The 15,359-nt window shown below is 37.3% G+C and overlaps 1 protein-coding gene across 4 annotated transcripts in view; it reads left to right on the forward strand.

The window, feature by feature from the left end:
- Nucleotides 1-11,808, forward strand: part of LOC18445553 (uncharacterized) — a 77,172-nt gene extending 65,364 nt beyond the window's left edge. For all 4 annotated transcript variants that reach the window (XM_088847507.1, XM_011629244.3, XM_088847508.1 and 1 more), the window contains exons 34-39: nt 174-231; nt 8,835-8,945; nt 10,859-10,926; nt 11,223-11,289; nt 11,430-11,498; nt 11,596-11,808. In XM_088847507.1, the coding sequence (XP_088703633.1) occupies nt 174-231; nt 8,835-8,945; nt 10,859-10,926; nt 11,223-11,289; nt 11,430-11,498; nt 11,596-11,679 (457 nt within the window). In that variant the 3' untranslated portion in view covers nt 11,680-11,808. The remainder of the gene's footprint in view (nt 1-173; nt 232-8,834; nt 8,946-10,858; nt 10,927-11,222; nt 11,290-11,429; nt 11,499-11,595) is intronic.
- The last annotated feature ends 3,551 nt before the right edge of the window (nt 11,809-15,359 follow it).

The following is a 15,359-nucleotide window of genomic DNA, read 5'->3' on the forward strand; positions in this document are numbered from 1 at the left end:
CCTTCTTATTTTTACTTCTAGGACATTAAATGATAAGGAATGTCAAAAGATGTTATGATGTAGGATGCACTTTTGTCATCTTAGTAACATTGTCTCATTTAACCAAAAAAAAGAATGATAGTCTCTTTTTAAGATGATTGAATATCTTACATGGTTTCCATTATTTGATGCAGTTTGTGGACTTCAGTAATAATTCTAGCAGTGCTTGCAATGATTGTATTGGATATCATGGTAAGATTTTTCCTTGGGAATTTCTTTCGTTATTACAGTACAAATTTTATCACCATGCTTACCCCCCATAAGAAACATTGTACTAATTGTTCTTTTAAGTTTGTATTTTCATATTTGCTGAGGTCTTTTAATGAAAACAGCCTCAAGTTTTCATATAAAAGGGTAAAAAGTGAGGTCCAGATGATACGAAACACACCCTAAACTCGAAACCTCATGCATTGATCAACATTTCAGGGCAAAGGGACATGAATCATGTCATGATGCCCTGATTATCAATGTGAGGTCCGGCTGTCTTGGAGTCTATGAGGCCCATGGTTCTGTGAAACTACTTGGAACTAAGGATCTATGGATTAAAATATTCACCTCTCTTATCCAGAACTAAGTCAATTTATAACCTAAACACCGTTAGATAGTCGCAATGAGAATCTTCAGTATTCTACAATTCTCTTATCCCCCAAAACTCTTTGGTATCTTACGAGATCTGTTTTTTGTGATTTTTTCAGAGTATCGTCACATTTTCCAGGTGTCTGAGAGACTACAATAAGCTCAACCCATTGCTAGTTTTGGTTATTTTAAGTTTCCATAGGTTTCCCATAACTGTTGGGGCTGACCATTGTTAACTTGCAACTAAATTACAGCATATGCAATCTCACTAAAAATTAGACAATAAATGAAATTGTTCATTATTTCAATGAAGACCTTGAAAACAACCGGTCTGGCAGTGTGGACCAATAAACTCTAGAATCACTAGGCTTTCTTGCCCAACTTGTATTTCTTTGTTTCTACTAGATGATCCATACTACAATCTCACATAATGAAAATATTGGCCACCTCGGAGCATGCTAAACAATATATAGGGTGATATTCATATTTACTAAGGATCATTTTCATTTCTTAAGAATCTCATGGTTATGTTATACATCAAAGTGGGATGAGAGGAAACCTAAATGCCCATTTGAAATTTCTGGATGTCCCATGTAAACCCACAAAAGTACTCAAGACATAAAAATTCCTCGTAAAAGCATGCAACTGGGAAACGCAAAGGAGCACACTTCAAAAAATATATGTATTATGAATTATCATAGGAATACTTACCTGGGGCATAAAGGTTGCACACTTCCCAAAAGGAAAACCAAAGGAAAACCTTAGTTGGGAGTATGTAGCCCTGCCTTGTTAAAGATCCCCTTTATAGAAAGCACTTAAACCTAGTTCAGTTCATGTTAAGGGTATACTCGTTCAGCTTGTGTGGTTATGTTCTTCTACATACTATTAAAACTTACTAGAAGATACCCAACACCCCTTGTCATACTTATTTATTGTGATTTGTGAATCAAAATTGTATTCTTTGTTTTACGAGTGCGAACTGGCCAGACGTAATAAACATACTTCTTTCATTAAGAGTAGTGATCATTGTGACAACTGGAAAATGCATGGTCCGTCCTCAATCTTCTTCATTTATTATTAAAACTGTTTCAAGTCTTGTTACACTATAATTGCTGAGTGTCTTTATCTTTAGATACTCCTAGATGGGGTACTTCTTAAATGGACTTGTCAGCACTTGTTTGGACAATTAGATGGAGTTCATTGGCATTTTCATAGATAAACATGTTAATTTCTGCCTCTCTGAGAGACATGACACATTAACAACCCTCAACCAGATAGTGTCTGTCCCCCACCCTTGAAAATACTAGGCCTCACTCTTGCATCAAAAAGCGGAATCCAGAGAACAGTTATAATCATCAACCTCGGCGGAATGCCCCACTTTGTTGACTGCTCCCATTTATGAGAAGCTCAAGGGTCCCTTTATTGAGGATGCTAAATCACAATCATCTCCCAATTCTTTGACTTCTTGAGATGTTTGCTGTGCACAAATTTGGATGACCTGATACTGTCAAAGGTCAGGTCCTCCAGAGTTATTGATGGATGGTTGTGACTCCCATTTTGGTATGCCTCTGTCCTGGAGCATTGGGCACTTCAAACATACTCTTTGGGTGCCCAAAGGCCATTGCAGCACCCTTGCCTTTCCACTCAGTCGCGACCCTGATATGGTGGCAGAAATACTTATTATCCTGATCCCATTCACTGTGCAAGAAAGACTGACCCCTGACGAATGTAGTTGCAGTACACTATTAGATCAGAGATACCTTATTGCTGTTGAAGGCTTTTTCCATATGGGAGATGATTTTCGACTTTAAGAGATAGAAAGAACTAGCCGCGCAAGAGGCAATGCCAATATGATGTCGGGCGCTATGGGGGAGATGATTTTGGCATTTGGCTTCCTTAGTCAACTCAGAGGAGATAGAATTGATAGCACAAGAGGCAATGTCAATATGATCTTCGTGTTATGGTTGGCTCGAGGTATCGCAGAAGCCTTCAAAGCAAATGCACCAAAAAGGGGTAAGAGAGTGGTGGAAAAGGTGCAAAGGCAAAGAATAGAGGTAGCCGAGAGCTCGAGAACCTCACCTTCAACATCTATTGTGATAGATCTGCCCCAATGTACCACTACTATTGCCACTGGGTGGGAAAAACGAGGATAGTAGCTTGGAAAATCAGAGAATTGGGAGATAAGAAGAAGAACAGCTCTGTACACTTCTTGTCAAAGAACTGAGACTGGATGTCCTAACTATCTCTGAAACGAAGATGGGGCCCTAGTGCAGTCAGTTTGATAATGATCGAGTGACATTGCTTCTTCGGTCTGAATCAAGGGATCCGTTAGATATAATGCAAAATGGATCTTGTTCTATAGTTGATCAGAGATTTCTATATGAAAAATGCAAATCTGAGTTTGAAGAAGGGGTCCTATAGCCATTAGAAATCTTTGGGGAAGGGATCCTGGGAAATGGTGCGCCTTTTCTCTAAAGGGATGTCAGGTGGGATTTTGGTCCTTTGGAACCCTGAACGATTACAATCGAGGATTTTAGAAAGAGAGCCACTCAGTATCTATTGTCTTTAGAAACAGTTCTGATGGATTTCAATGGTTATTTTTGTAGTATTACTAAATAGGCTGAACCTTAGAGAAGGCTCCTACGCAGAGTTGGAAGTCACAACAGACGGACACCGCCTCCCATGATGTCTAGGAGGTGATTTAATGTCCTCGTTGGCCCTGAGAACAATAGAAGATGGCAAATTAGAAAGAGCATGGATAGGTTTACAAAGGAAAAAATGGATGGAGATTTTACTCTGAAAGGAGCAAAGTATGCCTGGTCTGACCACTCTGCCTCCCCTATCCTTATGAGACTACATTGCATCTTGACTTTTCTTGACTGGAACGCTAATACCCAGCATTCATATCCTCGGGCCAACCAACTGCTTATCATCTGCCCATTTGGCTGGATACTTAAGCGTCCATTATATCTAATGTGGATGGAGGACAAGCAGTTACCAAAGCCAATCTATGAATGGTGGCCAGCATTCCATGTGCAAGGCTGGGCTGGATTTCAGGCTCGGTAGAAAATTGCAGCTACTCAAGTCCTGAGGTTAAGGTCAAGAGCTAAGAGTCTTTTGTTCATTTTGGAGGATAAAAGCTGCGTTACTCTCACAAGTTGTGGAGTTAGATCACGGAGGAAAATAGGAACTTAGCAGCTGCTGAGTTACAAGGCCTCACCTTGGCTGAGACAAACTACCAGAACATACTAAAGCGTGAAGTGATGTATTGCTATAAGCAACACTGAGTCAAATGGCTCAAGTTGGGTGACCTAAATACTGCTTTATTTTTTCTTGCATTGGAAACTTTAGGAGGAAATCCAATTCGATCATGGGTATCAAGGTGAAAAGGCAAAGTTCTTGATGATGAGGAAGGGGTTTTAAGTGCAATCACTGATTTTTCAAGGTAGACAAATCCTTGAGGAGGCTCAAGTGGCCATGAATGCGTTGGCCACCGACATAAGTCCAAATCCAAGGGCTTGATATGTAAACTTGATTGGTCATCTCTTTGGAGCAGTTTTCTATTTTAATCAATGGTGCTCCTCATGGCTACATCTGTTGGGGTTTTGTGGTCATTTAAAGACCCTATGAGAGCATGTACTAAAAACATTATAGGGAAATGTTGGCTCCAGTGAGAGTGTGGTCCCCTTTGGACTATGAAGCATTGCCAGTGCCATGACTCATCTGAGCTTTGAATGGCTATGGCTCATAGGTGATGTCTAAAGCCTGTAGTCCTGGGCATTGTGTAAGCACAAATGATGAGGGTTTTGATGTGGGGTTATCACTTGATGAGGTCGGAGTTGTGCCCAGGATAGTTTGGCCAGGGGACTCGATGAGACCCCTGTGTGTGATGGATGGTCGGATAGGATAAGGGCCTAAATCCTCATCATTACCATCACACGGCATGTACACTAGATAGCTAGCCGGGAAGCGGCCCTTTTGAATAAGGGTGTATAATATGTATATGTGCGGAACAGATGATTTCCTGCAACACTTGACTGTGTTGGAAGGACCCATACAACATAATGCTGAAATGGGGCCTGAACTTGTCCTCAGGGAGGCACTTGTAATCCATAGACTAGGATCTCCTTCACTTATTGGCTGGCTTTGATAATCCAATTATGAACCCCTGTGAAAGGTTGTGGGTCATTGAAACTATTGGGCCAGTTTGAGAAGGTGCAGTGAGATACGATCTCTAGAAAGGATGAAGTCCTTAGTATATTTGTTGTAATCATAATTCTATGCATCCTATTCCCATCAAATATCTTTGAATATGTTTTAATTATTTTTGGATAATTAAAAATAATTTTTGGACCTCTCTGGGTATTTTATTTTATTGAAATAGATTTTTAAATAGAGAAAAATCAATTTCTGGATTTATTTTAATCAGATAGAAAAATAAATTATTTAATAACAATATAAAATTTATTTGATTATCTGAAAATTAATTTTAATATATTGGGGGCCCATTTGATTTTATTGGGCCCACTAATTAGTTGGGTGTGGGACCCACATGGCCACCCATGGGGTGGGGCGTCCCACCTCTTATTCTTTCCTAAATTGGTTGATCCTAATTAAGCCACATGTTGATTTGAGAATTTTAGGAAAGTGTGGTGTAGAGATTTTAATTGATTTCAAAAAGGAAAAGTGTAAGAATTAATTGATATTGATTTAATACTTTCTCAACATAATATTTGATAGAAATAGAGTTATGGAAACTGAGGGATAATGGTTCCACCTCATTCTTTTATTCATGATGGTTGATCTAAAGAATGAATGGATGAGATCTCTTTACCCCACAGGTCTCCAAGATCAAAGATCAAGATTATATCTTATAATGATGGAAAAACCTTAAACCTAGAAACCCTAGCTTTTATTCTATATAAACTAGCTATGGGGAGCACATTCTTTACACACTTGATATCTCAATCTCTCTCTCTCTCTCTGAGCTTAAGGGGTGGCACGACCCCTCTCTAATCTCTCTCCATTTTTCTCTCTAAATTAGAGTTTAGGAAGCGTAAGAAACCCAAAGATGTGGCATGCCCAAGCCACAACACCCTACCTTTTAGTTTGCCCATATGCTCATGTGTTGAGCTTTGGTCTAGGTTATCCCATGTCATGCTCTCTGTTGGTTTTGCCTAGGCTTCTCAAGTTGTGAGACAAGTTCTTAAACCTAGATCCCTTGCGATATTGGTGGAGGAGACCTGGTGTGGGGTGTGCTAAGTCCTTGGGGGTAACCTGAGGCCAGATACATGGTAATTTCCTGGTTCATGCTCTTTTGATTCAATTGTATCTTTTATGTAATTTTGAGATCTATGTTAAGAATATAATTTCGTTTTAATGGCAAGCAAGTGATAGTCCTTGGGATTTGTTTGTTTCATATATTGTATTCGAACACTTGTGAGTGATTCGGGTGACAATATAAAAGAAAAGATAGGAAAATTTTAATCGGTATTGACTTCCCCGGTTACATAGTCTACATTTCAACATCCTAGCTCAAGAGGCTTAAGGAAAGGGGTTCCTTTGTCTCCCTTTTTATTTTCTGTAGTTGTGAAAGCATTAACTAAGGGCAAGTCTACTCCCAAGGAATACTCTCTAATATGCCTAGCGCCAGAAGAGGTTTATGTATCTCTCATCTGTGATATGTAGATGATACATTGATTTTCTGCCAACGGATCATTGCACAATCTGATTGCTTATGACTGGTCTTTGAAGTTCTTTCTGGTCTTCGAGTTAGTTTTCAGAAAACAAGGCTCCTAGACATTGGAGTTCAGGAGCAGACGAGCAGTAACATGCTCGCCTCACACATTGGTTGTGAAACTGATCGTCTGCCATCAAAGCATCTTGCTTGTTCTTATGTGCTGATATCCCTTAAAAGGAGCAATGATATGGGGTCCTTGAGAGGATGCAATGCAGGATTGCTAGTTGTAAGCGAAGACACCTCCCACTTGGGGGCAGAATCACTTTGAATAAGGCTGCACTAAACAATATTCCAGTGTATGCTCGGTCTCTCTTCAAATTACCACCCGATGTTCGGCAAAAATCAAACTGGTCTTTGGAAATCATCCAATGGGGATCACAAATCTTGTCAAGTGGGATAAGGTATGCCAACTGGTCAAAGCAGGGGGTCTGGGAATCCGAAAGTTGAGAGGCCAATATATCTATTTTGTGCAAATGGCGGTGGAGGCTTGTTGAAACCCAGATGCAGCAATATGTTTGGAAGCAGGTACTTAGAAGCAAATACCAATTAGATTCCTTCTCGGGGCCCCTGAGCAGCAACTTTCACACTCTTGGGTTTCAGGTTTTATGGAAGGGTGTGGATCCGACGGGGGTTAATTTCAAATTTTCAATCAAGAAAAGAAGTGGAATAAGGTCTGATTTTGGAAGGTCATTTGGACAAGAGAAACTAGATAACTAATACATTTTCTGTCTCTTTTCTCTTTGGCTGTTGACCTGGCGATAATCTCCTTTTATGAGCATTTGACTGGGGAATTGGTCTGGTGCCCAACGTTTCTGCGAAACGTAAGTAGTGAAGACCCGGACGCCCTTCAAGAGCCATGGCACCACTCAATGAGGTTTTCATGCTGAATTATGGAGAAGCTTTCATGATTTGGCTCCCAATCCTCAGGTGATTTTACTGTTAAGGCTTTCTACAAAATGCTGATCGACCTTCATGTGCCCAGGTTGGTGGCTAGCATGCCATGGACTGTCGCTATCCTGTCTAGAGTCTGGGATTTTTGGTGGCTTGCCATTCATGACAAGGTCCTTGGCATTGACCAACTCATGAATCGGGAGGTCGTGTTATGAAATATATGCATACTGTGTAGTTCTGTCACTAAATCAGTCAACAATGTGTTCTTGCATTGCATTGCGAGCCTGTTCGGCAGGTCTTGGCTCACTTCTTGGGACCATTTGATGTTCCATGGGCGCTCCCAGTTTTTGTGGAAGCTTTCTCTAGCCCTGGTTTAATATGCCCCTTCGGTGAAGAGGCAACCTCCTGTGGTGCATGTTCATTATAGCCATTCTTTGGGGCTTTCAGATGGAACACAATTGATGAATCCTTGAGGATCACTGTTTGATTGTGAATGCCTTGATTGGTATCAACCAATGTCATCAGTCAGCATAGTAGTGTTTTAGTGTCTTTTAATAGTCGATCCTCTTGACCAATTTGAAGATGGTTGCTAACAGTAAAACCCCTTGATCTAGGTTTCACCCTTCTAATTGGAATCCTCCAGCTCAGGTTGTTGTGAAATTGAACTTCGTTGAGAGTTCGTTAAGTAATCCGGACCGGCTGGATTTGGGGATGTATTTAGAGACTATAAAGATCTTGTTCTACAAGGCTACAAATGCTGCACCATAGGTGCTTCTCAATGGATTAGCCAATTAGGATATACAATCCTGGTTGGAGGTTGCTGCAGATTGAAGGTGACATTACAAATACGATTCAATGATTCAATAGGCTTCCTTGCAAGCAAGTTTCACTTGGCACCTCAAACAACATTCTTGCCAAAGTTTTGTATAGACTACAAGGAGTTTCTTCATCCTTTATTCATATATGGCTGGAAGCAAATCAGCTAGTGGACTCTCTCACTTGGGAAGGAGCGACTAGATATTTTACTTTGGTGGTCGCTAACTTATTGCATACTGCACACAATTTGTAATGATGATAATGTACAGATTTTTATAATGAAATTGTAGAGTCCTTTGAAACACTACAGTTTTGTCAAGATTGCATTCGTTTACGAAAGCTAACTTCAAAGAAAAATTAAAAGATTTGGAATAATTTGGAAATTTGAATGCTCTGTAGGACATCTTTTTGGTCATATGAGTTTACTTTCTAAAGTTCTATATCTCACCTTGAATTTATTGATTCATTGTTTTCATCTGGAACGAGTTTGAAAATCATTGAAGACTTCATTTATGCATTATTTTATGTGTTACATAGGCTCCATAGGGCAACTCAATGTGCTTGACCTATGATTCAAAAGAATCTTTGTATTCGATGTTGAGGTGTACTTCTTTATACTTCTTTACCATGTTGGCGACTTTAGCCTACTGAATATAAAGATACCCAGAGTTATTATCCATGAATTTCGCGTCCCTTCATTTTAGCTCATTTGTTAATATATAGGTTGTTAATGTTTCCATGTGATCACTATTCTATAATATGGACTTTACAGGGTGTAATGGCACTCTTGGATATTCAACTCAATGCAGTTTCTGTGGTAAACCTTGTAATGTCGATCGGGATTGCTGTGGAGTTCTGTGTCCATATAACACATGCATTTTTGGTTAGTATGTTTCTTGATGATTGGCCTTCTTTGCAATTTTTTTTTTTTTTTAATACTCCTATTGCCACTGGAAATTATTACAAGTACTTGTCGATTATTGATAGCAACATTTGACATCCTTTAAATATGTTGTGAACTAATTCATCCAATTCCGTGATGATGATGTTGTCGAGTGTCTTTTGTAATGTGATAATAAATGTTGAGTAGCTGATCCTTTGTCATGAGTATTTTCCTCCTCCCGTGTGGATGCCCTAGGAAGGCAGTCCAAGTCTCCCCAGTTTTGTCCTGTGACAAGCATATTGAGAACATAATTTGCCCAAAGATGCATCTATCTTTAAACTCTTGCTTTCGATAATAATAATAATAATAATAATAATAATAATAATAGTAAAATCTACGATAAGTTCCCAATTCTTCATTGTACCTCAAGTTAAATTAGAATCGTACAATGGTAAATGACAGATGTATCGTGGATATAATTGGGTTTATATTTAACCATGGCCTTTTATTTGTTGGATTCCCCATAGAATCTACTTCTGCCACTGATATTACATACGTTTTATTTAATCATAACCTTGCGTGAATGGTTTTAAGTATGCATGTTGTTCAACAACCTTGCAGCGGGTAAGGAGTAATTCTATGATCAGAGCAGTGAAGCTAGTTACCTGAACATGAATTTATGATTCTCTGAAGAGTTTCTTATGATCCTAACGCCTATATCACATTGAGACCATGCATGTCCATATAAATAAAACCGATATCGCATCCATTACACTACATGGTTTAAAGCTTAAGCAAAAGATTCAGGACTTGCCTGAATCGACTGTGCTGCATGTCATATATATATATGGAGTAACAATTGCAAAACGATGAAAATTCCATTTTTATTTTTAATTTTTCTTTTTCACTTTGAAGTTTAAAGGCTAGCCATGTTGACTCAGCACCAGTATAGCAATATTTTGATTGCATACATCGAGCAACCTCAATAATATAAGAGGCCTTAAAAGGGCAATCCTTCCAGATTCTGATTTGCTGCAAAGATTGGGATGCGACTAGCTTTCTCAAGTCAAGTGGTCCATTGGAGTTAAAAAAATTATTTGAGTTAAACAAAGGAAGATGAGTCATTTAATACCTCAGCTTAAGAACTTGGAATGTTGACTGATTACTGTCAGGTGGGAACTGGTTCTACAAGTACATGCAGCAACAAAAGGGATACATAGTGTGAAATATCCAAACATTTTGTGTATAAACTCGATTAATTTCTATATCATATTTCTACTGATGTCAGGAATTACCTTGGGAACCATAGACAGTACAAACGTATCCAGCCAAAAGAAACGAGTTTGCATCTTAATGACTTTCTAGAATAAGGGGCTGATGTGAAATATATTTAAAAGAAAGTTTGTATGCATAGATCAAACATGCATGCATTGTGTTTTTATCGATGAATGTATGGTATTGTTTTCATATGCACCTACAAAATTTAGTTGGAAAATTTAATTGGCACACTTTCATTGGAGGCATAGGGAACACCTATCGCAATGAGAGAAGATACAGAGAACTTAGATACGAGTAGTAGATTACTTAGCTTTGTTCTCTGAGGAGGAGCTGTAAATAGAGGTAATTGTTAAGTAGAGGCAGTGAAAAAGTTCATGTGTTGATTCGTTCCATTTTATTAATTGATTTACTTCAATTACTGGTAAAATATTATTACATCCATGTTATAGATTTTGATGTTTAACGGGGTTTTATCTCGTCATTCATGGATTTATGCTCTCTCTCTCTCTCTCTCCCCGTATATAAAATCTATTCTACCCACTATGGAAATGGTGAGCAATGCAGAATTACATTTTGGCCTCTTGGTAGCAACTTGGAACTCTTAATAACGAATAACACGTATTGGATTTCTGCAGCAAAGCGATGGTGACAGAACACATCGGATGAAAGAGGCTCTAGGCACAATGGGGGCATCTGTTTTCAGGTATCAGGGTTTTTCCTATATAGTAATGCTTAGGAAAAGAGTATAATAAATCCAATGTATGATTATACTGTCAGAGGAAATATGATTTTATCTCGTTATTCCGTATGGACAAATCAGCTTTCTGCATGATGCGACTTACTCCAGGGATCATTTTTAGTACACAGTGGTATTTTGTGCATGACAAGTGCATCAAGTATAGACGGATCCACTAATTAATCTGAAAAATTCTTAGAAATCTCACTTCTTATAGAGTTTGTTATTTATAAGTCTACCTCTTGTTCATTGGCCTATTGCAGTGGGATTACCCTCACAAAGCTGGTTGGAGTGATCGTTCTGCGTTTTGCCCGATCCGAAGTGTTTGTGGTCTCTCTCTCTCTCTCTCTCTCTCTCTCTCTCTCTCTCTCTCATGCCTTATAAATTTCTTTTGAGTTTTTGACGACTGGTATTGCAGGTTTCTCATGCCTAATAATTTTCTTCTGAGTTTTTGACGACTGGTATTGCAGGTTTATTACTTTCAAATGTTTCTAGCTCTAGTCGTCATTGGTTTCTTGCATGGATTGGTCTTTCTGCCTGTAAGATTCAGATCATCCAACATAAAATTCATTCCTAATTTTAAGATTTTTTAGCATTCGTGAAAATATGCCTTGACAATATATGTTGGGGGTGCAGGTGGTGTTGAGTTTATGCGGTCCACCATCAAGGTGCAAGTTCATTGAGCCCAGGCGACAAGATGCTCCCAGTCCTTCCACATAGAAAGTGTACCATTCTCTTAGAATGTTGCTCATCTCAAGGAAATTCTCAGTGAAACTAGATAATCTTTGTCCTGTAATTTAAATAACATTAGGAATAAATGAAAAGGAACTGTATTCATGTTCATGTTCATTCAGTGTTGGTTTCCCCTGGTGCTTTTAATTTCAGGAATTATATACCATAATCCGATGGAATAGGGTATATGGTACTCCTAAGGGACATTCACCTTCCATTCCCTGTGATGACAGTGATTGTCCCCGTGGTTCCTATGATCATTTATCTGGACTGTCCATCACCAGGATGGGTGGTCCATGAGTACATATCAAAATATTCCATTGGATTGTGATATACTTAGCCTCTATCCTTTCTTATATTGCAATTTGGTGAGTAACGCATATCTCCAATACTTCAGATTCTAGATGCCATATTTCGGTTATCACCAATCTTTGGTTCTGTGCTGTATTAACCTAGCTTCCATATTTGGGTTTTATCCAGTAACAATTTAGTGGTCCCCCAAGCCCAAGGTTAGGGATTGAAACCAATTATTTGATTAATAAAGTAAATAAAAATTATAAGATACTCCTATTCTTGTCTGCTTGCAGGGGCCATTCCAGCTCATTAAACCATTAATCCATGGTGGTTGCAGGTGTGCTTTCTTGATTACTTTATGGTCAATAGTTTACATACGAGGGTTTTTTTAATGTCAGAATTTACAGTAGTTTAATGTTGTCTAGAATTGTCTCAACTAAATACATGGCTTAGGGCTTTTGTTTGCACCCAAATATTCCACTTTACACTTGTTTGGTTGGTGGTGGGGAACCTCCTCCACGATGCTTTGGATGCATTTGTCTTGGGAATAGTTTATTTGTCGAGGGGTTGGCACGGTTTTGTTTCTGTTTTGTTCCGGTTTTTTTTTTTTTTTTCTTTTGGACATTTGTATAATCTTATAGTTGAGGGTTCATGTTATATTGCAATTCGAGACCGAAATAATGCAAAAAAGTTATATTGAGATTCCAACCCAAAAATAGTTGCGGCTTCGTGTTTACCATCGAGCTTGTTTGCTGTGAAGTGTAACCAGCCAAATGATGCAGGAAAAAAAAAAGGTGGAAATTAAATCTGTATATAGTTTTAAAAAACTTCGAACAATTAAAATTAACAAAAACAGAAAGAAATATGTAGGTGTAAATTAAGCGAATATAAATGTAAATTAAGTCGAAAGAAGTTTCATAAAATAAAATTTATTTTAATAAAATATGATCTATTAACAACATAAGCGTCTTATAATGTGATGTTTTATTTTTTACTTTCTTATAATCTTATCAAACTCTAGATCATCTTGAGATCCGCATACACAATTTAAGATTTTAAAAATACCTTTAAACAAAATTAAAAATTTCAAAGTACCAATGCGAACTGGAGCCATGAGAACCACCTATGTATAATATCTGTGAACGATAATCATGAATAGTAACTAGGGAACAATAAAAAGAGAACAACAAAAATTAAGTATTAGAGACTAATCTCACATTATAATTTTTAAAAATTTAACCGAAATAAAGATATAAAATGAACAACCACATTCTTGAAAAAAAAAAACTAAAATTCAATTTTTGAATCTCTCAGCTCTCGATCTCCATTATTCTTCCCGTTTTGAGAGAATTCAGCCATCAAATTTTGAAATGGGTTAATGCGAATACTTTTTTAAGCACAAGTTCTTTCTTAACCCGAAAATTGTGCATTGATGTTGGGGCTTGATTATGCGTTATAAGCTTGATCAAAATAGCTTTGAAACTATTCTCAAACAAGTTGTGTTTGTTGCAGCCAACTATGATAACATGCAATTGTGGGGTAAAATCTTCAAATTGGGTGCAGTAAGAGTCAGCTAGTGAGAAAAGAAAGTTTTTTATGGTCACTACCCCAATTGCCTCCTCTTTTACTTCGCCACTATTCCTATCATTGCTATCTCATGCATCTTGTTCTTCATCATAGACAGGATCTCCATATTCATCTTCATCCATTGGTTCACCAAAAATAGGACTGCCAATGGTCACTTGGCACTTTATCAAAAGTAAGATCATTATCAAAGATGCAAGCTCTATGAAAGACTGGGCCATCCGTTGATTCAAAGAATATTGAATCTAGTTGAAAACTAGATTTGTTGTTCAATGCCCTAGCGCATCAAGACATCTACTTAACTTGACTCAGATTTGTCTTTCAATGCCCTAACGCATCAAGACATCTACATAACTTGACTCATCATCAGTTCGCTTCCACTCAAAACTCAACTCTAATTATCGCTCAATCTCCATAAAAATCGTCACGATTTGGATTTATCCATTTAAATTCTTATTTGTTTAGAGCACGTTGTACTAGTATCGCTTACACAAGAGCTTTTTAACATTCTCCATCAAGTTGTTGATTTCCTTATACATTCGGATCAACGCAACATCCTTGCAGCTAAGACCTCCATGATTAGGCATTAAAATCTGTAACCACTTTATGAACCGAGCTCTGATATCAATTTGATATGGAAAGTTTCAGAAATACCCATGTGCTTAAAATCCATGAACAATGCTCTGAATAGTATATGTGAACAACACCCATAATAATTAGTAAATAGTTAAAAAATAAAAAAAATAAAAAATGAAAACTAAGTGCTAGAGATTAACCCCATATTATAATTTCTAAAAAATAACCCTAATTAAAATATAAAATGTACATCCACACCCATGAAAATAAAAAAAATAAAATTAAAATTTTAAATCACCAAAATCTTGATCTCCATCAAAGATTTTGGAGGTCCACCAGTGTATAAATATTAAAATAGTTTAGAACAAGAAAACCATTATTTGTGGTAGAAAGAAGTTACAATCACAATTTCCAGATGGATTTTAGATCGAGCGCTCGGGATGTGCTATTGACCGCGCTCCAAGTTTAAATAAAATTTCTTGTTATGTGATAGGCCTTATGCTGAACAACTAATGGCGATTTTGAGGTTATTAAGACTTCTTTGCGCCAAACTTGTATTGTACAATCTCTTAAATAATATATGTATTGTACATAATATATAGTTTAGATAAGTATACGAAGCCATTTTGTAAAAGGGTTGTTAGGCTACTCCTACATATACTCAATGTACTACTTAGATGCCCTCGATTTGTGAACAAAATTTTTTGAGCAATTGCATTTTTTATCATTAGGAGTTTTATCATTAGGAGGGGTAGGGTATATTTTTTAAAAAAACTATTAATATTCTATTATTAATGGTTAAAAAAGAATTAATGTTTTATTTGGGTGATGTCACACATCACATTAGTTAATAAATGTTTTTGTTTCTATTTAGAATTTTTACTTTACCTTTGACTTAGTTATGTAAAATACCCTTAGACCAAAGTTATTACATTATAGGATAAAGGTATAAGTGTCTAAAACTATTGAGCACATTAAATAGATACACCATATATACAAGTAGCCTAACAAAACTCCAAAGCTAGGAATGAAATGCGGGGGAAAGTTAAGGAATAATAAAAATCAGAAGAAAAATAAAAGGGAAAAAGTTAAATATAAGATTGAGGCCCACAACAATCAAATTAAAATGCACCTCACAAATTTAATAAAGAGGTTTTGATGTTGAAAAACCCTCAAATCCAAGATTTAAAAATTAGCAATCTAGATCGGAATTG

This window comes from Amborella trichopoda, chromosome 9 (assembly GCF_054954075.1).
Source record: "Amborella trichopoda isolate Santa Cruz 75 chromosome 9, AtrichopodaSantaCruz75HAP2 v2.0, whole genome shotgun sequence".
Classification (NCBI taxonomy): domain Eukaryota; kingdom Viridiplantae; phylum Streptophyta; class Magnoliopsida; order Amborellales; family Amborellaceae; genus Amborella; species Amborella trichopoda.